Here is a 26,803-nt window from a genome sequence, read left to right on the forward strand (position 1 = left end):
GCGTCGCTTTGAACAACAGCTGCCACATTGCCAGGTGCTCGGCTATGATTTGGCTTCGCGTTGTGTCTGAAACCAGACTTGTGGTTTGTCTCTCTCCAAACAAAGCAGGGCTGAGATATTCCTAACAAGAACATTATCTGATTGCAGCTCGTGGTTTGTCCAAAGAGAGACAAACCATGAGCTCAGGTTTGGATGCAAAGCTAAGCCAAGCCATGCTTTAGCTCGAAGTAGCACAGCATCACGACAAATGAAGCAGCTGTGATTGTTTTCCTGTGCCCCAGAATGCTGTGCATTCACCTTTAAATCATAGTTAAGGTTAACTGTGGTTTAAAACGGTGTGCAGACTAAACCATCGTTGTTCATTTTTATAATCCTGAGAATATACTCAAAGGGCACTATAAAAATACTCTAAATAAATTTCCCCCTTAGAAAACCTGCTTATAAAATTCAAATATCACACTGAATAGACTATTACAGTGCGCGTACTAAGATCTCTGTGAGAAAACAAGCTTTTCTCTGTATAAACAAATGCGTTGTATTTGAAATAAATTGTTATAGTAGTGCCCTTTATTAAGGATGCTGATTTCTAGGAAGCTCTTCAACATTGCACATTGTGGTGCCCTGGAACTAATTTAAATGTTATGAAAGCATGCAGGTCCTTATATTTTTTGGGCATCTTTTGAGATCTAGGCATCATTCTTGGGTGAGCTTCCCCCACCTTGTGCTCTCCAGATGTTTTGGGTTACAGACTGACTTGGGTTACAGTCCAAAACAACTGAAGGGCAGCAGTTTGGGGAGGCTGTTCAATGTTAACATTTTAATTTAAATATAGCTTACATATATGCTTTAATATACATCTTAAATATGTTTCCATACTATCTCAGATGCATCATAGGAGTATATTTTAGAAGGCTGTCTAAATGGGTTTGGTGTTTGCACTAATCCTAAACATGTAAGCAAGTCTTAATTTGGCTTTTAGTAAATCAGAGTAGGCATAATTGGCCTGTGTTTTAAAGTGGGCCACAGTCTTTCTTCATTGCGGTAACAGCAGGTGTTTTAAGCTATTTATCCAGCAGATGGCAATGTAGTTCACTAAGAAAAATTAGAGCAGGCTAAGTTGCAGAATCACAGGGTTTTTCTAAAAAAATCCTCCTTGGACTCTTGTAAGTATCTTTAAATAGATTACGCTGTTGTTGTTTTTTAAAAGTTCTTGCTGCCTAATGAGTGCAGGGATATATTTGACAAAGTAATGACAAAAACACAAAAGGGTTTGGAACAAGCTTGCAAGGGAGCAGAGGTCTAGACATAACCAGAGCCAGCACTGCAGCAAGATCAGGCTGCTGTCCAGGGCCCACTGATCTAGTGCAAACCTGATAGAAATTCCTTACTGCTCTCCTGAAACTTTGGAGACAAGCAAGGAAGGATGAATTGAGGGTAATGGAACTGATGCAAATGACATATTCTTACGAGGGAAAGAGGTTCATTGCCTGGACACAATTTTGCTCCGAAAATACCAGATCTGGAAATTTTGCAGAGTGCTTGTAAGCATTAATTCTTTGGCTAGTTTATAATTTAAAAGTTGTATTTGATGTCAGACTTTAATGTGGTATTACAGTATAAGGTGGGGAGAGAGAAGGAGGGGTAGTAAACTTACTACCGTATTTTTCGCTCTATAGGATGCACCCGACCATAAGACGCACCTTGTGTTAGAGGGGGAGAACAAGAAAAAAAATTCTCTCCCTCTCTGCCCAGTGCCCCTTCAGCGAAGCGGCAGGAGAAGCAGAGCCCCTTGCATTTCTCCTCCCGCTTCGCTGAAGGGGCACTGCGCAGAGAGGGAAAGCTGTGCAGCGCCTCTCCAGCGAAGCGAAGCCAGGAGAACAAGAGGGATCGGTGTACACCCATCCCTCTTGCTCTCCTGGCTTCAGCGAAAGTGACGCGAAGTCTCCGGAGTGCAGCGGGAGCTCCCACTGCGCTCCGGAGGCTTCAGGCACCTATCCCTGAAGCCAGGAGAGCAAGGGGGTCAGTGTGCTGCGCTCCGGAGGCTTCGCGTTGCTTTCACTGAAGCCATGGAGCCTGCATTTGCTCCATTAAGATGCACACACATTTCCCCTTAATTTTTGGAGGGGGAAAAGTGTGTCTTATAGAGCAAAAAATACGGTAGTTTCCATTGGCATTGAGAGAGGTTGGGGAGGCCCAGGGCATGGTTGGTTGCCTTCAGTGGACTGCAGTGAGTTTTGTTTGCTTTTCATCACTCCACCCTACTGGCTTGCAATCCCAGGTCTAACCTGGGTGCCCTTTTTCCTGACCTGGAAGCTACCTCTCCCAATTATTTCGTTGTGCTTACACAGAAGCAAGGGGGAATTGCTGTGCATGTGAACATCTCACTTCATACACCCAAGGGCATTGTAAACAAGGTCCAGTGGTGGTGGTGAACATTGGCACAAATTTAGTGCTGTAGATCAGGGATGGGGAACCCGGTGCCCTCCAGATGTTGTTGAATTGATTGGGCTTGATGGGAGTTGGGAGTTTAACAACATCTGGAGGAGTAGAACAGAACTGTGGGAAGGTTGTTTTTTTTGCTGTTAAAACCTAAAACGACACTGCAGCTTCAGAAATAGTAGTCCTCTGCATGTTGCTTTCAGCATGCATCCTGTTTGTTCCAAAATACACCTCGGAAGAAACTAGCTGCAGGGCTGAGATGTTCCTAAGTTGTTTGTCTTCCTTTCCCTCTTTAGATTATGCTCATCATATTAATGTAACGGATATTGTTCCTGGTACAAATGGGAGCACTAAAGGTAAGTTTCCAATCCCCCTCCCCTAATTCTCTCTCTTTCAATAAATAGTATTTACACTGAGATTCAAAGCATCTTTCAATATTTAAAAAACATTATTTAGAATATAAAGTAATGAAAGCAAACTGCTTAAAAGTGATAGTTAAAATACAATAAAATACTTTTAGAATCAGAGGGATGCATCTCCAGGAGATTTTATGCAGTAGTTAGGTCTATCCTGAATGACTAACATTCACCAAAAATAAAATTGGCTGAAAATAGTAAAATATTGCAGAAGTTTCTTTCCCAGGTTTATTTAAAAACCACATTAATAACAATCCTGATTGCAAATAGTAACTTCCAAAAACATAATTCATAGGGTTCTGTGTTTGCGTCAAAACCTGTGTGAAAAATAATAATCAGTTTGTCACTCCCCACCCCCTCAATCCAGAAAAGAGTTTCATGTGAAATACAGCAGTACTGTTAACTTTCTCTCAAAACAGCAACTATTATGCAGACAATGGAGAGTAAACAGACTTGCAAAAATAACGCTGATGACTTGGTCGTGTCCATTGGCTTTTCTGAAACATGACCAACTGCTTTGTGCTTAAGGGCATTGTAACCGGCTTGGCATGCAGCCAGTGTGGGATGAAAAGATTTGCTCTAGGAAAATTCCACAGAATACTTAGTTAGACCACGCTCTGCACATAAATCACAGCTGTTTACTAATGGCAGCTGCTTGCATCAGACCCCAGAAATGGTAATCTTGTACTTCACAGGTCACTGACTAAGGTCACATGACAATAGCAAGTTAGAGTGCTTTAACCTGAATCTGAATCAATCACATCTAAAGTGGGTGGGGACAGACTGAATGAGTAAAAGGAATGTGCAGGTGAGCCGTACTGAAAATCCCTCCTTGCTGTTTACTTCTCTATTGTTGGCATCCTTCTGTTTAAAGAGAGGGGTGTGCCTCTGGGGGAGAAGTCAAACCGCTGCATTAGCAGCACTGATGTGACCTCCCTGGGCATAGCCTCACATAAAGCACAACCTGTTCAGGGTGTCTGTTGGGCCAGCATCTTAATTAAAAAAAGGCCCTTAAACTGTGTGTTGGCTGCTTTGTTTGGCATGTTCTCATGTCAGCAACCCATAGTCCAGGAAGAAATTACACTGACATGTGAACGCTGTATACCAATAGTTGCCAACTTTTTTGGGTCCAGGGGCACATGTAGAATTTTGAGAATGGCTGATGTCGGGGGTGTAGCTTAATGCAGTGGCATGTGGTCAGTGGGCTAGGGCAGTGTTTCCCAACCTTGGGCCTCCAGCTGTTTTTGGACTACAATTCCCATCATCCCTTGCCACTGGTCTTGCTAGTCAGGGATGATGGGAGTTGTAGTTCAAAAACAGCTGGAGGCCCAAGGTTGGGAAACACTGGGCTAGGGGGACTAGGCTATTTCCCTAAATGTTGCCGGTAAATTAGAGCAGGGGTCAGCAAGCTTTTTCAGCAGGGGGCTGGTCCACTGTCCCTCAGACCTTGTGGGGGGCTGGACTATATTTTGAAATAAAAATAAAAATGAACGAATTCCTTTGCCCCACAAATAACCCAGAGATGCATTTTAAATAAAAGCACACATACTACTCATGTAAAAATACCAGGCAGGCCCCAGAAATAACCCAGAGATGCATTTTAAATAAAAGGGCACATTCTGCTCATGTAAAAACACGCTGCTTCCCGCACCGTCTACGGGCTGGATTTAGAAGGCGTTGGGCCGGGTCCGGCCCCTGGGCCTTAGTTTGCCTACTCATGAATCAGAGTATTAAAGCCTCATTCTTAAAGCCCAGGTAGCTTCTGGCTGGCTTAGGGAGGCAGATGCGATGCTCACGTGTGCAACTTTGAAATGTTGCAATGTCACACGTGTGGCGTCGCCCCCCCCCCCCCCGGCCATCTCAAGTTGGCACCTCTGGCCCTAACTGTTCCCTTATGAAAAAATTCACTGCATGCCACTGGTTTAATACAAAATGGCTGCCCCCTGCAGAAGAGCAGACTTTCTTTTTCTTCTTAAGAGAAGCAAATTCCATAGATATTCCTTATATTGTTTTCTGCAAAGTGGTGAGGGTTGTGGGTGAGTGTGAAGAGACAATATACAGGTATTCAGCAGCCAAAAACAGTCAACTGTTTCCCTAAAGTACGGATGTGGAATCTGACTCTCTAAATCCTGTTAGACTCAAGTTCCCATCAGCCCCAGGTAGCATAACCAGTGGTCTGGGATGATGGGAACTGCAGTCCAAGATCTGGAGAGCCACTGGCTGCCTTAAATGGAGAACCCAAGTGGATTGCTCTGTTTATCCCTAAGTCACACCACAGTAGGCATCTTATTCATTTTGATGTTTATTCTCTGATTTCCCCTCCTTGTTATGTTTTCCTTGAAGTAAACCACTGCTTGTTTTCCTTTTGGTTCTACAGTAATCTGCCCAGGTGATGCGGGCAAGGAAGTACCAGGAAACAGAACCTGGATGCTTGCTTCTACCGGTGATTCAGGATTTGAGGAGTTTGAACGGCTATGGAGCAAATCGAAAACGGTCCCTCTTTACTTGGGCATCCTTGTTCTGCTATTGAATTTCAAGTCACCCTCTTTCTTTGCCAAATTCAACGTCTTAGGTAGGCAATGATTCGACTGGAGAATGTACAGTATGTGTTGGGGCGGAATGCCTCACAGTTACCACAAGAACTGAAATGTTTCCCCATTGGATATCCACTGTTTTCACTTAATCGGTTAGTCAATATTGCATCATTTTTCCTGAACTGAGGGCCAGGCTGCACATTACACAACAGATCTGTGATCAGATCTCTCCCAATGTCTTTTGTAAAGCTTAAAACATGGGTGGGCAATCTTTTTTCTGTTGAGGCCTGCTTTCTGTCAGGGAATTGCATACTCATGGTGGGCAAGACTGAAGCCAGCAGTGGGCAGAGCCAGTGCCAAAAGTCGGCGGGGTCTCTTTCTCTTCGACCTGCCCTGCTAAATAGGCTAGAAGATGGGCACATCGCTCTTCCAGTACCTTTTTAATGCAAGATGCTTGTGTTTAAAGGCAACCAGTTCTTTTTATTTATCCTTTGCTCTTCAGGAAATTCATTTCCCAGCACTTCAGGGTTTATAAATTTCATTCAGGAATTCTGTTATTTTCTCTCCCTCTTTCCCCCCACCCTTTTACAAATTTCTTAGATTTAGAGTAGCTAATAATAATAATAATAATAATAATAATAATAATAATAATAATTTTTTATTTATACCCCGCCCATCTGGCTGGGCTTCCCCAGTCACTCTGAGCTGCTTCCAACAAAATATTAAAATACAGTAATGCATCAAACATTAAAAGCTTCCCTAAACAGGGCTGCCTTCAGATGTCTTCTAAAAGTCTAGTAGCTGTTGTTCTCTTTGACATCAAGTAAACTTGCATTAACATGATTTTCTGACCCCCTCTCCATGTGTTCTCTTGTTTGAACCTGGCTGAATAAGATGCAAAATAATTTTATCTCGGTTGCTTTAATCTCAAAGCTGATTTGCAAGTGAAAAACAAAACACAGAAAAGGGCAAGTGAAGAGGGAAGGAACGGAGGCAGGGGTGCTGTTTTCGGTTGGTCCAAGCTAGATATCGAAAAACAACACTTTTGCTCCTCCTTAATTTAAATGTATCTGAGTGACTTGTGGTTTTCCCCCTTCCCTTATTGCAGGTACCGTTTCAGTCATCTACCTAGTTATCCTCGTTACTGTGAAAGCTGCTCTCTTGGGATTCCATTTAGAATTTGACTGGTTTAAATCAACCACATATTTTGTACCAGGTAAACTTTTTTTATATATAAAACAGCCATCAGTATTGACTTTAAAACACTCAATTTTAATCATTTGATAAGATGAAAGTGGTTTTGAATGTATTCTTCAGCCCCTGTATATAATTCCTTTTGAATTGGTTACCAGTACAGTGCAAGCTACTATATCACTATTGGAATTAATTGCAAGAAGAGTAGAAGCTTACATGCTCTGCGCAGAATATTTTTTCCCTTGCTTTCCCCCTCTAAAAACTAGGTGCGTCTTATGGTCAGGTGCGTCTTAGGGAGCGAAAAATATGATGCCTCAGTACCTAGTGCAATCCTTGTTGCATAATCCTTACAACAAGCCTGTCAGGAGGGCTGGTATGATCACCCCCTATTACAGGTGCAATAATTTTAGTGTAAGCAATTGAGGTTTGACTAAGGCCACCAAGCAAGTTTCATGACTGAACTGATTTCAAGTTGCTCTTTCATTTATGCTCTTAAGCACTTTGCTTGCACCAGCCCTGCAAACATCAGGCCACCAGAACTCCCCCACACACCAGGCCCCATCTGCTTTGCTCTCACACCTGCATCCGTATATGGCTTTTCCTCTCCTTCAGTTTCTCAGTTCTGCCAAAGGAGATGGAGGGGAGAGGGATTGGCTACGCTATTTGAATGGGTAGAGAATTCCTTTCCTCATTTGACACAGTCTCAATTCAGGAAGGGCATCAGGTGGAACAAGGGCTGTCTTCTCCCCCCTTTTCTGTGATCCAGGTCTCTAGCTGTGTGGGACCAACTAACCCTATTAACCTTCTTGCCCATAGTAATGCCTAGGGTGATCAGTGTGGGGAGGAAGGAGAAGAGCTCCATCCAAGATTTGGAAACACTTTCAGGGTCTCCCCCATGCAGCTGAATCTACTCAGATGTGGGGAAATGGTTGCATAAGAAGCACACCCAGCTCTGACAATTCCAGAGTGATTTCAGCACTGCATGAAGGTTGGGTTTTCTGGCCAGAGGCTGTGGGTGGGTTGACTTTTCCAGCTTGCTAGCACCTGGAGCTTGCATTGGCACTAGTCAAAATGCTCTTGAGGCCATTAGCCTCTTTTTCTTCCTCCAAAAGGCTTGTAATGAGGCATCAGGGACCTTCACTAGGAGTCTCCTTCTGCTGCCAAAAAAAAAGAGCTCTGAAGAACTTGCTTTCTTTATGTGGTGTCTGATTAGAATTAGGTACTCTTTTCACCTGGGGAATCGTTAATGTCATTAACATTTACCGTATTTTTCGCTCTATAAGACGCACCAGACCACAAGACGCACGTAGTTTTTGGAGGAGGAAAACAAGAAAAAAAATATTCTGAATCTCAGAAGCCAGAACAGCAAGAGGGATCGCTGCGCAGTGAAAGCAGCAATCCCTCTTGCTGTTCTGGCTTCTGGGATAGCTGCGTAGCCTGCATTCGCTCCATAAGACGCACACACATTTCCCCTTACTTTTTAGGAGGGAAAAAGTGAGTCTTACAGAGCAAAAAATACGGTAATTAATTCTTGCTAGAGGAAGTAGAAACACCCTTTCTGCCCACTCCCCAGTGAATTTCAGAGGGGTTCAGCCCCCACCCTACTCTGGTAACGCATTTGATTTAGAGAACAGTTCAGCTGTTCTCCAAGTCACAATAGATCAGTTGTCATAAACCCAAAGAGAACTTCTGGCGACTGTTCCCAACACAGCTTTCCTCCACAGAAGAACACGTGTGGAAAATATTGCACAGTGGTACCTCTGGTTGCATACTTAATTGGTTCCGGAGGTCCGTTCTTAACCTGAAACGGTTCTTAACCTGAGACACCACTTTAGCTAATGGGGCCTCCTGCTGCTGCTGCACCGCTGGAGCACGATTTCTGTTCTCATCCTGAAGCAAAGTTCTTAACTCGAGGTACTATTTCTGGGTTAGTGGAGTCTGTAACCTGAAGCGTCTGTAACCTGAAGCGTATGTAACCCGCGGTACTACTGTATAAAGTCCCTGTCCATGTTCTAGTGAATGGAACTAATTCTTTTTTTTTTTTTTTTAAATACTTTTTATTCAAGTTTTGAAAGTACACATGTCTATACAAATATACACTATACAGATCATCATATCACCCAACTTACAAGCATACATGTAGATATACAAGAAAGAAAGAAAAAAAAAACACAAAAACAAAAACAAAAACAAAAAAAAACCTTTGGACTTTAGTTAGTCCTGGACTTCCCTCCACCCTATTGGTAAGTATCAAATAATCCTACATTCACGTATTTTCTCTTAAATTTAAATATTAGTTATTCTCTGTTAGAGTTAATCGAAGCCCACCAGTGTCATCTACAATTTATTTTCAGTATATTTCCAGTATTTACTCCAATTTTTATGAAATATTTGCTCATCTTGGTCTCGTATTCTAGCCGTTAGTCTAGCAAGTTCGGCGTATTCCACCATTTTAACTTGCCAGTCACTTATATTAGGTATAATTTCCGTTTTCCAGTTTTGTGCCAGCATAATTCTTGCGGCTGTGGTGGCGTAGAGGAATATATTCTTATCTTCTTTTTTAATCTCTTTACCCAGCATTCCTAGCAGAAAGGCTTCAGGTTTTTTGGGAAAGGTATATTTAAGAATTTTTTTAAGTTCATTATATATTAGTTCCCAAAATTTTTTCACTTTATTACATAGCCACCACATGTGGTAGAAATCGCCTTCTGCTTCCCCACATTTCCAACATCGTTTGTTCTTTAACCTATAGATCTTAGCTAATTTCACCGGTGTATGATACCACCTATATATCATCTTCCACATATTTTCCCTCAGTGCCATATGGAACTAATTCTATTCCAACATCGTCTTCCCGCAAATGCCATTGCCATAAGTTTATCTGTAAAACTTGCATCCTGTACTTCTGCCAGAAAACCCCAGAACACCTGCTACAAATACATACATAAAGCATAATAATAATAATAATAATAATAATAATAATAATAAACATATGTTGTCTTCTCACTACAGAGGCTAATATTGCCATCTTAAAAGCCTGCACAAAAAGCAGGTCTTCAGGGAGCACCAAAAGCTATGCTGCATATGGTGCGCCAAATCACAGTGAAGGGAAGGGCCATAGCTCAGTGAGAGAGAGCATCTGCTTTGAATGCAGAAGGTCCCTGGATGAGTCCATGGCATTTCCAGGTAGGGATAGGAATGTCCCCTATCTGAAACCCTGGAAAGCTGCTGCTAGTTAGTGTAGACCAGGCTTCCTCAACCTCGGCCCTCCAGATATTTTGAGACTACAATTCCCAGCATCCCTGACCACTGGTCCTGCTAGCTAGGGATAATGGGAGTTGTAGGCTAAAAACATCTGGAGGGCCGAGGTTGAGGAAGCCTAATGTAGACATTACTAAGCTACATGGACCAGTCATCTGCCTTGGTTTGAGGAAGCTGGTGCCCTTCTAGTCTTCAGAGGAAGGGCATACCACAACTGGGGTGATCTTGATAAGAAGGCCATCTGATGGGCAGTTGACCCTGAGATTTCACTTAAGGAACTAAGGAACTTAAGGAACTACCAGCAGGATATCAAGTCATGGGTTAGATTATGTGTTTGGTTGAGGGGGGTGCATTTCTACAGATTTGAGGAGTCCCCCCCCCCTTACAATTAGCAGTATAAAAATTTTATGAGGTAAATAGCAGAGTTCCTCTAAGGAAGGAAGGAAAAGAGCTATGTTAAATTGAAAGGTATTACAGGAAGAAATGTTTTAAACGGGGCCACTCAGAGAAACCAGACTGTAGGTGCGGCTGGCTGTGAGCAAGGAGAGTTTCTTTCTCATCTTAAGTGTGAGCCCCACACAAAACACCACATGAAATCTCGAGTCTCGAGAATAGTCTCAAAATAGCAAACTGTACCTATCCATCAGCTATCTCCTCCTCCTACCTGTTTGTAGTTATTCATTAATTTATATTTTTGTCCTGTTCTTCTACCAAGGAACTCTGGGTGGCATATATGGTCTCCCCCCCCCCCCCCACAAATGCCTTTTTATCCTCAAAACAAACCTGCAAGGTAGGTTAGTCTGAGAGATGATGACTGGCCCATGCTCGCCTGGTAGGCTTCATGGCTGAGTGGGAATTTGAAGTTGTTTCCTCTGGTCCTATAATCCATTACTCTGCCCAATCTAGTCAGTATACTACGCTGGGTCTCTCAGCTGGCTTGCCCCATAACAACATTGGCAGGAAGTGGATTAGGAGAAAAGCCCTTTTCACCCTCAACCCACTCTGTGATGGGACGGAATACATGAGGGAAATAATTCTCTTATATTCCCAGGTTGATTTCTCTCATCTCTCTCACACATATACATTATTATTATTATTATTATTATTATTATTATTATTATTAATTTATTTCAGTGTTCTAAAGAGGGTAAAAATTAGTATATGAACAAGTTATTTTTTTGGAGTCCTCCCACTCAGTTTACTTGGAGAGTGAGCCAGGACAGAAGCAGACTAGCCCAACTCCCTGAAGGCCACAGGGCTGCAGCTGTTGAGGAGAGAGAGGAAGCACTGCATGCCTTTGTTCTATTATGTATAAACTTTAGCGCAGTTAAAATACTATTTAACAAATGCTTTCTCTAATCTACTATCAGTATTCTTGTTTCCCGCCTTTCTCTCTTGTGTGTCTCTCTCAATATAGGAAGGAATGCTAAGGGGCTGTCTTCATGCAGGCAGTTGCCCCGTGGTGGCCAATTCAGAGGCAACCGTGTGCACATAGCAAGGTTAAATATGTGACATTTATTATGCCACCAATACAACCGCCTCCTTTTTGTGGTTTCAGTTGATAGGGAGGCAGTGCTGAAATGCAAGAAAGCTGGCTTGTGCCGTTGTCTGTCACAATCGTTGTCTGTTAGGCTGTGCACTTGCAAGAGCTGATGTAATTTAGTGACCACATAATGTGATCTCCCAGCTCAAATGCTATGAACTCGCTAAGCAACTTGCTCTCTTTGAGCCCCTCCCATTGAAATGGAAAGTTAAACTTCCAGTTTATGATAAACTGCTTCCCCCCCTGTGCGAAGCTCAGGGTGCAGCATAAATTAACCTGTCAAAAATACTTTCTCCTTTTCAGGAGAAACTAGAAATACTGATTTGTTGAGCTTACCATGTAGAAAAAAGGAGTTACAGTGGCCCATTTTAAGTTGTACAATCTTGTAACACTCTAGAGAAATAGAGTATTACAAAACTGGGCCAGATTTATTACTGCCCCATGTAACAGTGAGTGCCTCAGCTTTAAGTGCTTCAATACAGATGGCAGAACCTAATATGGTTCTGTATTCCTTTTCTTTTTGTATATTTTTTATAGGCAATGGACAAAATTCATAAAACTAAGGTCATTTCTCATTAAAAGCAAAAAGAGTTGCTGCTTGCTATAATGCAAAACATATGTAACTTTGACAAATTTGTAAGGAGTCCACACCGAGATTCCGGATTTGCGGTTTGGAAAATGTTTCTCCCCTCTTCTCCCATCCCCTATAATAGTGTAAATAATGACGCTATAAAGGTTTCCTAGTCAATGGCTGACCTTTGTGGTAAACATCATTTCCCATCCAAACAATGAAATATGGAGTGATTGAACTTTAGTTTGACAGCAGGGATAGGAAAAACCATTTGCGCTGCTAGAGAGATGCGCACTCCTCTTAGTCCTCTTTGGTAAAGATCCAAATAGAAAAGATGCCTCTGGGACAAAACAGATAACAAGAACAGCCGCAGACAAATAGCTTGTGTGGGCCACAGTGGCATGCAAACTCCATGGAGATGGTCCAGTTTGTGCCATATGCATATTCATACCTGAGAGAGTTCATTTTACCTGCGACTGCAGTTGCATTGATTTCAGCTTAGCTTGATTTAGCATGCAGCACAGAGCTGTTCCCTGACAGCCCTCCAGATGTCCTTCGTCAGAAAACACTGCTCAGATTTTGCTGTTTACTGGCACACTTAATCTGTGAATGTTTATAGTCTGCATGGTTATCCAAACAGAGCAGGGTAGCGGGTGGAGGGAAGAGGGCTGGAGAATGATGCAGCTTTGATGAATTGTTTGTGAATTGGAACAGATGTCAAGCCAAGCAAACTGCATTTTGGTGAATCCAGATTTTTTTAACTTTAATCAGACCAGTCCTACAAACTTTGCAAGCTCACCCCTGGCATTCTGTTAGATCGTGGGTGGCAAGGTGGCTCATCTTTCAACAGCCATCCCTGAATCTGAAGCAGGCAAGGCAGTTACCCCAGGTTTCTACCCATTTTTATGAAACGGAAAGAGCACACTGGACACTATCTGCACAGCCACTAGGCTAGGGCAACAGTAAAAAGAAAAGGGTGGCGGTGGTTAGAATAGTAGTCTTGGTGGCAGATTGGTGCATTATTCTGCATAAATTTCCTAGGTTGTTGTTGTTGTTGTTTTCCAAAATACAGGCATTTTGTCAGACAGTCTTTTAAAAATCGTTTTTCTGGGTAGTTATTGTTTTTTTAAAAAAGATTGTTTTAAACCATTTATTTATTTAAATAACCCTGAAACCCATGGTACGTCATTTTCACAATACAAATGTAGCAGGAGAGCAATCTTGGTTCATTTCATGAGTAGAAAAACAATGCCTCTCATTTATCCCAGCAGGATCAGTCTACAGAGTCCTATTGGTGGATGGTGGAATCCCACAACCACCTTGTCCATTGAATAAAAGTATACCATTGAGCTGCAAAATCATCCTCATATTGAGCCATTCTCAAAGCTCGGGCTTGTTTAGTTAGTATTTCTGCCAAAATGCTTTGCCAGATGTAATAATACTCCCCCCGCCACCTACAAAAACCAAGCCTGCAAAATGGTTGTGGCATTTGTTGAAGGAGCTAGATGAGCACTCCAGAGCCCAACTGGAGGAAACGTTTAGCCGCAAAATTACATTTCTGTTACTCAACAGTAAAAAACATAATTTTTAAAAGGTACATAATATGAATTGGGTAGTGAGAAGAAGAAACTAGTTGGTGTTTTTGGCTGTTAAATGAGAAATGGAAAGGTGGCACTCACCAAAAAGCACAAAAAACAGGGGGATTAAGATTATTGATGATTAAAACATGAAACAGAACTTCTGAACGTTAAAAAACCTTGTTTAAAAATACATGTGCAAGTTGGGGTTTTGTTGATAAATTTGTGGCTGTTCAAGTGTTTAAAGCAGGGGTCAGCAAACTTTTTCAGTGGGGGGGCCAGTCCACTGCCCCTCAGACCTTGTGGAGTGCTGGACTATATTTTTTTTTTGGGGGGGGGGGAATGAACGAATTCCTATGCCCCACAAATAACCCAGAGATGCATTTTAAATAAAAGGACATATTCTACTCATGTGAAAACACGCTGATTCCCAAAATGTCTGAATCTGGCCCCCGGGCCTTAGTTTGCCTACCCATGGCTTAAAGTTTAGTAAACCTGTTGACATCTTTTCTTCATTGATCAGCACCCCCCTCTCAAAGCTTGCATTGGCTGTCACTAACCACTATGCCTGACACTAATGCAGTCAAATTTCAAATAACAATCATAACCATAGCAGAACACTCTTGCGGGGATGGAATCATATTTTCCCAACATGCAAACTGGCTTTTCCTGGGGGAAAGCTATTTCCTTGTGATAGAAGTTCTTTGTTAAAAAAAGAAAAAAGAATTGTGCAGCAACGACATAATTATTTTGTTCCACCCATCCTCCATAGAGACCCTTACACTCAGGGTTAGTGTTTTTCTGTTGCCTACCAATTTCTGAACTTCAACATTCCCATGCCTGAATTAGCGTCATTTTGCAGGCGGTGGAGTGGGGAGGAATAATATGATGCAGACCGTAATGAGCGGTTATGGATCCATTTGGATGATTCTTTCTTTTAGGACAGAAAAGTTGAATTTAAAGTAGGCTAAACGAAACGTGTTTTTCCCATGCATGTGTTTGTTGGTAATCAAGAAGAAGGGAAAACTTCCAAGGGCAATTAGGAATACAGTATCCTGGAGACAGATGTGCATTGTATTGTCTAAAGAGGAGCCATCTCCTTACAGTAATAAGTGCCAGGACAGAGCTTTATCGCATTTGAGCAAGGGCAGAGAAACAGCAGGAACTCTGAAACAAATGACCTTCTGCAGCTGACATCAAAAGCAGCAAGCTAATCCAATATAGAGCACAAATGCTTATTGGAAGGCATTGCTCTGGCTCCTCTCCCATTTGCCAAAACTGATTATATCCCACCCTGAACCCATTTGTTCCATCAATATACAAGGTGTCAGGTCCATAAGTAATTTCCCGTTTCCCGTCACTAATTTCAAAGAATCATAGAATTGTAGAGCTGGAAGGGACCACAATCCTGAGATTAAGAGTCTCATGTTGTACGGACAGTTAAAGGGAGTTATACTGAATATATGCTTTTTAAAAAATGCTGCCTTGGGCCCCCTTATTGGAGGAAGAATGTAAGTTGGACATTCTGCTCATACAGTGGTACCTTGGGTTAAGTACCTAATTCGTTCTGGAGGTTTGTTCATAATCTGAAACTGTTCTTAACCTGAAGCACCACTTTAGCTAATGGGGCCTCCCACTGCTGCCGCCTGCCAAAGCACAATTTCTGTTCTCATCCTGAAGCAGAGTTCTTAACCCGAGGTGATATTTCTGGATCAGCGGAGTCTGTAACCTGAAGCGTATGTAACCCGCGGTACCACTGTAAAAGGCATACAAGGCTTTATATTTAAAATATACAAGGTGTCAGGTCCATAAGTAATTTCCCGTTTGCCGTCACTAATTTCATAGAATCATAGAATTGTAGAGCTGGAAGGGACCACAATCCTGAGATTAAGAGTCTCATGTTGTACGGACTATGCTATCAGTTTGATGTTCATTACCAACACATTGTGGCACCGTGAGTGGTATTCAAACGGGGGTGGGGTGGGATATTAAACACAAAAGTTCCTCCCTCCTCTGCCCAAGATCAGGAATTGACGTTGGTTCAGTGCATTCTCTCCTCATTCATGTTCCCTTTATAACATACAGAAGTGTTTCCCAGAGTTTTTGAAAGTAACCCAGGATATCAAATCACTTTTCTCTAGTGCTTTCAATATTCAGAAGGACATATGAGAAAACATGTGTACCCAAGGACCATTCTTGATCTCAAGGCACAGGATGAAAGAATTCAGTTTTCTGACATCCTTCAAGCCTTTGTTGCAATTCCTGTAAGAAGTTTTGAACAGTACATTCTAAAAATTAGAAGGCTTTCAAGGCTTTCTGCCAATACTGCTGCTTCTTTTTTTGTAACATCTGAGCAGTATACCCAATAAAAACAGTCATGTTGGAGCATTGGTATTGCACATGTGCTATACCACACACACACACACACACACACACACACACACCATTCATAAAATTTTGTGAGACCTGACAATAAGCTTTCAAGTTATATTGAAAAGAAGTGCTTTAATCCCTGCTTCAATACTTCCTTATTTACTTCCTGCGCTACTGAATTCGGTGTTTCATTTTTCACTATAGATAACTTTATTTTAAATTTTCTCGACAGTCAGAGCAGATTCAGGCCTTGCTCAGATGCAACAACAAAACAGGGTTTGTTTTGAGCCTTAAGGATGCATGCTTCCTTCCCTACCCCTAAAATAATTAAAGTACAGACGTACCTTGGAAGTTGAACAGAATCCGTTCCGGAAGTCCATTCAACTTCCAAAACGGTCAACGTCCAAGGCGTGGCTTCTGATGCTCCTGCAGCCAATCGGAAACCTCGCCGGATGTGTGGCTTCTGAAAATCGTTTGAAAACTGGCACAATCACTTCCGGTTTTTTATCGTTCAGGAGCCAAAACGTTCAAGACGTACAGGCGTCTGGCTTCTAAGTTTACACTGTATTCATTTCTGCCAATGAGCTGCATCAGCACTCAGCAAATGGGTGGTTTGCTCAAATTTGTTAACAAAGCAATTTGTAAAGCTGCTTGTTTGATATGTGTTTGGCTATTACTGTTCCTTTTCCTTTTACCATGCTTCCCCCTTCAAGAAATTATTGAAGTTTCTCCTATATGGCACAGCTGGAGCCTTAAAATTGGCCACAGAACCAGGTCCAGGAATCAGTAAAGTGAGAGAGCAGTGGTACCTATTATAGTGGTGTTGGCAGCCATTTTGTTAATTATAATTTATTTTTGTTTCTCCAGAGTTCAGGACTCTGTTTCCTCAGCTTACAGGGGTGCTGACTCTGGCCTTCTTTATTCATAATTGTGTAATTACACTGCTTAAGAACAACAAGAACCAGGAAAGCAATGTAAGTACAGCACGAGGGATTTGTATCTACATATAATGAACCACTCTTGTCTGAGCTGCTTTTGCATACTAGATATGATGTGCACAGATATAAAAGAACTCGCATTCTTGGTCCTTTCCCCAAGATTCTGCCCTGTATGCTTCATCGCTTGTGCGTATCTTAACCGTTGGCTGGGTGAATTGGTGGGGAGGTACATGCAGGAACAACCTGTGCATACAGCAATTGGCTACTGTTGGGGTTAGATCCACATCTGAATCCTGAAGTTAGGAGCCATAAGACAGGGAGTAGCAGCATGCATATTATGTAGGTGAATGGAATGCTTCAAAAGAATTTGAAACGTAGATGGAATGTGTTTTCTTTTCGCATGTTCTCTCGAATAGACAAAATGGCAGCCCCCAGACTGAAATTCATGAACTAAAATGGGTTGCAAACCTTTGCCAGAGTTTAACATGGGTGGCCGACTTATTTTGCTCTGAGGGCTTCTCTTAATTTGTTCATTTGCATGAAACAAAGACATCCTGCATATCCTTTTCCTGGGCATGCTAGATAACTAATCTCCCCTAATGCGTGTGCAGTCTTCTCATTCTGAAATTATCATCCTCAAGTCTGGGAAAGTTAGTATCACTTCTAAAGATAAGCTGTTATAAACAGCCAAAGAGTAGAAAAAAAGCATTAGGAAATGGGGCTTTACTGCGCTGGCCTTTTCCATACTTCAAGCGTATTTGTCATTACAACTCTAAGCTAGCTTGAGGTTGTTATGAAGGCAGCAAAAGATATTAGCTGAGATAAGTGTGGAGCATTTACTGATCAGGCAGGGTTCTTTTTCGCCCGTGATGAAGTATGTTTGGTTTTTATTATTTATATTCTGAGCCAGCACCTGTTCTGATAAGTTAATTATGACTCTGGTTCCATTTGTTTTTGGTAATGCCCAGTTCACTTCCCCACAAAAATTAGCATGTTGGGGAAATGGCTAGGTTTCTTCTCCTGGACATCTTTGTGTAAGAATTATATTTTTTTAGTTGTATGAAGAAGTACTCAATTGCATGAGTCCCCACCTGAAGTCTTAAGTGGTAAAGTCGTATCACTTATTCTATTGTTTGCAAGAACTAGGCTGTTAGATGCTTCAGGTGTGTCCATCCCACACCCCTGGTAACATGTTTAAACCATGTCTTTGACACAGATAAAATCTCTACCATGTTATCCAAGGTCTCATATGGAGGGTTTATTTAGCAAACTGAGCCATAAGATAGCCCTTCTTCATCACCCTTCTCTGTGTGGGGTGAGTGGGGAAAGATTCATCAATATAACAACCAGAAGAGTATCCCATTAATATGCTGCAGGTTTGATAAAATCAAACCTATTGTGAAAATCATAGTTGTGCTCTGAGGTTGCACTTTTATACAGTTTCGTACAAGAGGATTTTATAACAATGATTTTGCTCTGTGCCAGTTTCTATGACATCATAATGCCTCTTGAGGACTGGAACTGGAAAAATGATTGAACTGAGCAACAAAAATAAGCAGGAGTATAGAATGCCTTCCATACGTGGAGAAGCAAAAAACCACTGGGGTCCTTGAACTTAGAAAATGAATGACTAAGAAGGGATTTGATAGAAACATATAAACCCACAAATACGTTGAAATGGATAAATAGGGAATGCAAGAGTTTGGTTTTTTCCCCTTTTTTCCTTTGCTTTGCTTCATACTAGAATTAAAAGGCACCAAATGAGATTTATATGCCGCCAGTTCCAACTTCTCCATGCTTTGACCACACTGGCTCTTCTAACACTTTCATAAACTAATACTAACAATCAAATGACACAGTTCATAATCTGTGACACAGTTCTAATTAAGCTAGTGTGGGACAATGGTGAGAGTTTTGGAGTAAGACTAGTGAGACCCAGGTTCAGATCCAGCAATGAAGATTACTGGGTGACCTTGATGAAGCGTTCTGGGTGACTTGGTGTAATCTGCTTCAAAGGGTTGTTTTGAAGATTAAATTAGATAGGAGCATGCCATATATTCTGGCTTCTCCTGCCTTCCCTCTATGGAGTTCATAAATATAATAAAACAAGCAAGCATGCCCAAGCCTGTTTCCTCTGTCTGTTCCTTACATTCTTTCATACTCTTTAGTGATTTTGGCCAAATCCTGGAAGGCGTTGGTTTACATCTAGTCTGTGAAGCTCTCCCAGTCAGAGTTTCTGACTGTGTCCACCTCTGAGGAAAACCTGTGTGGCTCCATACCAGTTTCCCTCAGTTGTACTTGTCATGGGGATTGCAAACAATGACTCACAGACCTTTACCGGCTACTTACTGGTATTTCTCCTCCTCCTCCTTCCCTGATAATATATTCTCCATCTTATATCAAGACGATACCTTCACGCTCCCTCTTCCTGCCAGGCCCAAGAGCCCTGTTTGTGGGTAAGGCATTAGGAGAATGTGTTCCATAACCACTGCAGGGATTAAGTGGGAATCCTGCGTTTTAAGGCTGCCTATGTATTCTTCACATTTTTATTCTCTTCCCCCTTCCCTTTCTTCCCTTGATTCCATCTCCCAAGGAATGCTTACACAATGTATTGGGCCAAAGCCAGCGTTTTATGATGTGTTTGTACAGTTCTTTGCATGGTGGGCTGCTGATCTGTGTCTGGCGTTCTAGACGGTGACACAATACATTGTAATAACAACAGTCAAGGTCTGGTCACTCGGCAGGTTCACTCCTGTATCCTCCATCAGCCTTGTAATTTTAAAGTTGCCTGTGGCGAAGTACAACAGCCTCCAGGCAATGAAGCACAGGCGCTTTTGCTTTCTCCACCCTGTCCCACTTTTCCCACCTGCATTTCCTTCTTGTTTCTCCCACTGTTCAGCTGGAAATGCAATGCTTGGGTGGCTTCAAGAGAGGTTTGGAGAAATTCGTGGAGGATAAGGGTGATCAATGGCCGCTAGCCCCAACGGTGATGCTTGGTCAGAGGCAGTACAGTGGTACCTCTGGTTACGAACTTAATTCGTTCCTGAGGTCCGTTCTTAACCTGAAACCGTTCTTAACCTAAGGTACCACTTTAGCTAGTGGGGGCTCCCCCTGCCGCTTCGTGATTTCTATGCTCCTCCTGGGGCAAAGTTCTTAACCCGAGGTGTTTGTAACCCGAGGTACCACTGTAATGCTTCTGAATATCAGTTGCTGGAAACCACAAGAGGGAAGAGTTCTCTTGCACTCAGATCTCGCTTTTGAGGGTTTCCCATAGGCAGCTAAGTGGTCACTGTACGAACAGGATACTGGACTAAATAGGTCATTGGCCTGATCTTGTTATGTTCTTAACGTCAAGAGAGGAAAAGAATGCTCTGGGATGAGATATGTGCAGATTTTATTTTTTAAAAAAAACAATTTCAGTTTATAATGTATATATTTTCTTACCGTTGATCGTATTAATACTTTTAAAACAACAACAACAACAAAAACTTATTTTAGCCTTGACCTTTATTAACTATTTAATGGGTCTTTTAAATGTTTTGTAAATTCTGGTAAAACAAATGTTTTATGACCCATCCTATTCTTCTGATGGTAAATTGTTTTTTAGCTAATTTTAATATTGTATTTTTGCATTGTTTTGACCAGCCCTAGGACCAGCCCTTCACTATATGAGTGAAGGGTGGATAAGAAATCCAATGAATAGTAGGAATAATATTTAGTAGAGCTGGTGGTAGGCAATCATACCTCTGAAAATATACTCACTAAGCAGGAAATGTACTGTGATTGTCTTATCAAGAGTGCAGGCCCATAGCTTCAGCGCTGCATTCAGAAGGACTGAGGGTTGAATCCCTGGTGTCTCTAGTTAAAGGAATTTGGGTATCAGGACTCAGAATGACCCAGGATCAATTACCAAATGGACAATATCAGGCTAAATGGACTTGGTCTAAGCCCGCTTCACTTACGTCCATAAACATGCTTACATAGTCAGGGCTGCTAACTGAAAACGTGTCTGAGGGTGAACTTCGACAGAATTTGACAGCTTTTACCAGACACTAACAGACCCTGCTATCTTGTTTGATCTTTTGTTTAGTTTCTAGCCCTCACCATTGCAGAGGTATATTTAAAAACACGTAGGTGATGTTTAAAAAGGCATTTCTGTTTGGGGTTTTGGGGATGTATGCCATCTGTGGCTGTATATGTTTGTTCCTTGCTCACAGCCACTAGTCAGTTTTCCCTAACTGTATACTCCTCTTCCCCATTATTGATCTGTGTTTTCTCTTGCTACTACCCTGCTCATTGCTACAATAACAAAATCCACAATAAATTAAGCATTGAATACAGTTGGACTGGACTTCCAATTAAACATGCATGGGATTGTGGCCTCTGTATGTATCCATCTCTAGCAAATGTAAAATAAGCACATTAGCTGCTATGAGGGTAGTTTTTTTAAAAAATGATTAAAATGCACTATTTGACTCCATCAAAAGAGATTTTTGTGGCAAGATCTGTTTTTGTGGTGGGTGCTTTTAACTTATTTTGTTTTGTTTCCTGCACAGCAACTCTCTTGTGCTCCTTGTAAAACTGGGGAGCTCTCTCTGTGTGCGTTTTAGTGTTAGAAGCAGCTTCCAATAGGTTTAATATAAAAGTACAGACTTTTTTTTTTTTACTTTCAATACAACTCTTCCCATCATGATTTAATTATTCTGTTAACATTTACCATATCTTGTGGAGCTGTGTTCCTATTCTACATATTACTGGAAAATGTTCTTTTCTCAAAGTACCGTCATTGCATTGTATCCTCATAATACTTAAGATGGAAAACAATAAGTTCTGGTCTCATTTACCCGAATGGAAATGGGGATATTCAAATCATATGCTTTCATTAACTTTGGTGGTGGTGGGGATAGTTAATTTGAGAAAGGAGCTTCATATGACTAAAGTTCTGCCAAATTATGCAGTTTTGTCTTGGCTGATTCCCCCCCCCCCCCACTTTGTTTTCTTTAACTGCAGGTCAGAGATCTTTCCATTGCCTATTTTCTGGTGGGTTTAACTTACCTCTATGTTGGGATATTAATCTTTGCTGCCTTTCCATCTCCACCATTATCTAAAGAATGCATAGAACAGGTAAGGAGGAACTTTATTGTATACTGACAGTGTTGTAAGGTGCATAGAATGGATATTGCTGCTTTCTTTGTTCTTTTTAGTTCCCTCTCTTTTCAATTGATTCCAGTCTCCTTAGCATAAACACTGCACACATTTGATGGCACTAACCCAGAATTGTGGACAAGGGCACACATAAAGCAACACTGGGTTTGTCTAGCTAACGCTGCGCTGATTTGGTGGGAAAACACGTTAGTGCGGAAACAACACTGGGTTAACTGTGAACTGTGAACTGATTCTGGTGATTATATATTGGCATAAGAAGCTGAGATATGAACAAGCCTTTTCCTAGCGTGCGGTTAGTTACCAGCTTCAGAGAAGCCACAATCTTTTTTATCTTTTTTTAGTTATTTTTTTCTTTGGTTTTTAAACAACAAAAACAAACTTCAGAACAGACATTCAATATTTTACTCTGATTAGCCTGCCAAAAATCCAGATTATAGCCCACATTCTAGGCAAACCAGGAACTTAAACCACAGTCTGAAGTTTGTTTAAGTTCCCAGTTCAGATGAAATGGGACAGCATGGCACATTAAGACCTTTGGTTTAATTGTGGCTCATGGGAGGGGAGGCAAGCATGGGCAAAATATTCATTACATATCTCTGCCTGTTCAGGTGAGATACGATTGTCCAAACTGGCTCACTGTCTAAAGTGAGACAACAGTTCCTAGCAGTAGGTCGAGTTTTATATGGGCACCTGCAGCTGCAAATCCAGGAACAAATCAAATTTGTAGGTACCACAAGGCTTGTCTAGTCCAACCACCTGCAATGCGGGAATCCAAAAGAATACTGTATCTGAAACTGAAAAAAGTCAACAGAGGAAATATTAAGGGGAAGTTCAAAATAGGAGGACTATTGCTAGTCACTATGTGATTTGCCTCAGCCAAGAAAATCCCTCCTCCTTCCTCTAAATCAAGTGTAAGACCTGAAGTCTGCAGCCTGCAGAAAATAAAGAGACCAAAATTCACATGCATGGAGTTAGCATAATCTAGCCAGACATTGTTGGACTCCAGCTCCCTTTAGCCCCAGCCAGCATGGCCAGTGGCCAAGGATGATGGTACTTGTAGTCCAAAATGTTTGAATGGCAAACTGTTCTAGGGTTGTGGAATACTGGTCTAGCCATATCCATAGGTATGGCTACAAACAAATATCTGAGGTGGTCAAGAATGGTTGGTTTGCTTTGGCATGGCTGCTGTTGTGTAAGCAAGACCATAACTTTCTGGCTTGTACTACATTTACAAGAAATTTCAAAGCAGGCAATAGATAAGGATCTTGCCTCTTGTTTTGAGTTAGAACAGCCTATTCTCACTAACACTCGCGGTGCCAAACAAATGGTCCCCAAAATAGCTATTTATTTGAATTCCCCTGCCATCTAGAAAAAAAATAAAGCGGCAATTTTCACTTTGTTTTTATTCATATGAAGTTGCGATGCATGTATAGAGTAGATGCAAGAAGATACATTGGAATGGTTTTGTCAATGTATATATGCTGTTTCTAATTCGATCCTGATTTGTGTATTGGGAGCTAAAATGGCAACACCACTACATATCTAAGTGCACTACATATGCCTCTTTAGCAGTTTAGTCATGCCAGCCACATGACCCAGAAAACTGGACAGATGCCAGCTCCTTTGGCCTGAAAAGCAAGATGAGTGCCGCACCCCATAATTGCCTTTGACTGGACTTAACCATCCAGGGGTCCTTTACTTTTTTTTAAAAAAGTACATATGTACTGCTAGCATAGCGTATGATACACCACTAGGACATCTATGGGCCTTGGAGTATAAGAATTTGCCCCAGGTAGTAACTGGATATTATGACCTTCTTATATATGGGCTCTATATTCACTTTTTAAATTCAGGGAACTAAACTACTGTCACTAATTGAGTTATGTTTGGGGTGTATGTGTATGTGTAGGGACGCGGGTGACGCTGTGGGTTAAACCACAGAGCCTAGGGCTTGCCGATCAGAAGGTTGCGGTTCGAATCCCTGCGACGGGGTGAGCTCCCGTTGTTCGGTCCCAGCTCCCATTGTTCGGTCCCAGCTCCTGCCCACCTAGCAGTTCAAAAGCACGTCAAAGTGCAAGTAGATAAATAGGTGCTGCTCCAGCGGGAAGGTAAACGACATTTCCGTGCACTGCTCTGGTCCGCCAGAAGCAGCTTAGTCATTCTGGCCACATGACCCGGAAGCTGTCTGCGGACAAACACAGGCTCCCTCGGCCTATAGAGCGAGATGAGCACGCAACCCCAGAGTCGGCCACGACTGGACCTAATGGTCAGGGGTACCTTTACCATTTTATATTCACTTTTTAAATTCAGGGAACTAAACTACTGTGCCTAATTGGGTTATGTTTGGGGTGTATGTGAGTTCTGTTTGAGAGAGAGGGTTTTAGCTGGGGCATAAGCATCTCCAGTACAGGAAACCTAACAAATATGGATGACGATTGTAGCATAGCCTGTACAAATTGTATACATGAGAATGACTGCTGTTGATTTAGAAAATATGCATGTGCATAATTGTGGAAGCAGAAGAAGGTACACACTATAACTGTCATTGTTGCTATCTCATTAGCCATTTCTTCTGTCAGAATTTTTTAGACAACTTCCCCAGTAATGACATCATGTCATTTCTGGCAAGAATATTCCTGCTGTTCCAGATGGTGACTGTGTATCCACTGCTTGGATACTTGGCACGAGTTCAGCTATTTGGACACCTCTTTGGAAATGTTTACCCGAGGTAAAGACAGCTCTATTTGCATGCATCTGCCTTCTGCCTGACCACGATCACTGCCGTTCCTGGACACATCGCTGCTTCTCACTTGCATCCGTCCAGGCAGTCATTTGGTATTGAGTAATAGTAGCTTCCCACTTGCAATCCTTCTGCAGCCCAGGATGCGGGTGGCGCTGTGGGTTAAACCACAGAGCCTAGGGCTTGCTGATCAGAAGGTCAGCGCTTTGAATCCCCACAACGGGATGAGCTCCCATTGCTTGGTTGCTTGGTCCCTGCTCCTGCCAACCTAGCAGTTTGAAAGCATGAAGTGCAAGTAGATAAATAGGTACCACTCTGGCGGGAAGGTAAACTCTCCTCTGGTTCGCCAGAAGCAGCTTAGTCATGCTGGCCACATGACTCGGAAGCTGTACGCTGGCTCCCTTGGCCAGTAAAGCGAGATGAGCGCCGCAACCCCAGAGTCGTCCGCGACTGGACCTAACGCTCAGGGGTCCCTTTACCTTTACCTAATAGTAGCTTCCTACTTGAAATCCTTCTGCAGCCCAGGAGCTGCATCATGTTATGCAGGAATTGAAAAGAGGTAATCCGGTAGCTATTTAACATTATCAATGGCTGCTTTTGAGCCACCTTTCAGATACTTTAAGAGTGTCAAGTGACTGGCATCTAAACCTCCCTGGTACAATAAGATGAAGTTCCCTCTTTCAGAGACTGAAGCTGTTCAGTGTGGGACAGTTCTTGGTCCTACCCTACCCCGTCTGCCAAGTCTGCTTTAAAACAATGCACCCATCTTCAGACTTCATTTGCTTGCCTTCAATGTTATGTCATGCAATGGACTCCGTTGTACATTTTCCTATCTTCATCTTTGAACTCCAGCATACTTCCTGCAGGACAGTCTGCCCTGATTTTCATAGTCTTTGCAATTCAGAACCAACGTTTTCTTTTAAGTCCCAGAACTTGCAGATGTGGAAACTGCTGTTTTATAGATCCTGGCAACAGAACTCCAGAAAAGATGTATAAAAAGCAGATAGCTACAATTTTGGAGTGAAAATGCAGTTTTTTAACTACCCCTATTTGGCAGTAAGTTCAGAACCCATCTTAGTTATATCTAAGGAAGAATTAAGCAGTTTATCCACTGCTCAGTAACACATTACTGACAACTTAGTTTTGTTTAGAAACACATTGTTCCTGGTCTGATTCCTAAGTGGGGTCTGTCAACTGTCCAAAAGTTTCAGCTTTATCGGATGCCAAATATAAGCGTGTACTTCCTGATGGGGATGGGATAACTGGAGTATATTACACCCATGTTTTGGCATCTATACAGGCATCGTAATGGTCTTCAGACTCAACTTAGACTAATGGGTATGGAGGCTTTAATGGCTTGGGCTCAGCTTTTCCTCCTCTATGTCCTAACCTAAATGCTAAGGTCTACCTAGTGTACGCTTATAACCAGGCATCCTAAAGGTGCCCCAGTTCCCTACTGTAGTGTAATAAGTAACTCATAATTAGCTACCCCTCCATGGCACCAAATATCTGTTGCTCGAGGCAGTCACAGTCTATGATGTGGTGCTATGGTTGGAGTGTAGGGGCATTATTTATCTAAATAGTTGTGCTACTGCAAGGATTAGGGCTAGTGCAATAGGATGTCCCCCTCTTCCTCTGTGCTCACCCCACACCACCTCCCAAGAACCAGAGACTACCTTTGCATTTTAAGATGGGAACGGGAGGGAGTCTGATTCTTTCTAAATCTTAATACATTGCAATATTCCAAAAAAGTGAAATTAACACCTTGGGAAGGAAAGGTTTTTAAAGGATATGTTTCTCATGTTCTGAATTTGCAGAGACTTACGAAGCAACCTAGTAGATTTTATATATAAAGGTTTTTATCTTTTATTTAAATATCAAAACATACCATTTTTAAGCACATGTCATTCTAGGTTTCCTAGAAGTTTCTGAATCAGTATTTCAAACAAGTTCATTGCTTTGCTTGCATTCAGAGATTGGTCTTTTTGAGAATGTGAAAATTCTTTCTAGTTAGGAAAAAATATATCTTTCCAGTTAGAGAATTCAGAGGA

General features: G+C 41.9%; 1 protein-coding gene across 2 annotated transcripts in view; it reads left to right on the top strand.

Annotated features, from left to right (window-relative positions):
* The window catches only part of SLC38A9 (solute carrier family 38 member 9), a 48,330-nt gene that overhangs the window by 9,819 nt on the left and 11,708 nt on the right, over positions 1-26,803 (top strand). The window contains exons 8-13 of one of the 2 annotated variants that reach the window (XM_079994910.1): positions 2,736-2,795; positions 5,233-5,427; positions 6,498-6,605; positions 16,776-16,882; positions 21,857-21,970; positions 24,592-24,740. In XM_079994910.1, coding sequence (XP_079851036.1) covers positions 2,736-2,795; positions 5,233-5,427; positions 6,498-6,605; positions 16,776-16,882; positions 21,857-21,970; positions 24,592-24,740 — 733 coding nt within the window. The remainder of the gene's footprint in view (positions 1-2,735; positions 2,796-5,232; positions 5,428-6,497; positions 6,606-16,775; positions 16,883-21,856; positions 21,971-24,591; positions 24,741-26,803) is intronic. The other variant, XM_079994911.1, reaches the window with a different exon arrangement.

Source organism: Podarcis cretensis (assembly GCF_951804945.1).
Source record: "Podarcis cretensis genome assembly, chromosome: 11".
Classification (NCBI taxonomy): domain Eukaryota; kingdom Metazoa; phylum Chordata; class Lepidosauria; order Squamata; family Lacertidae; genus Podarcis; species Podarcis cretensis.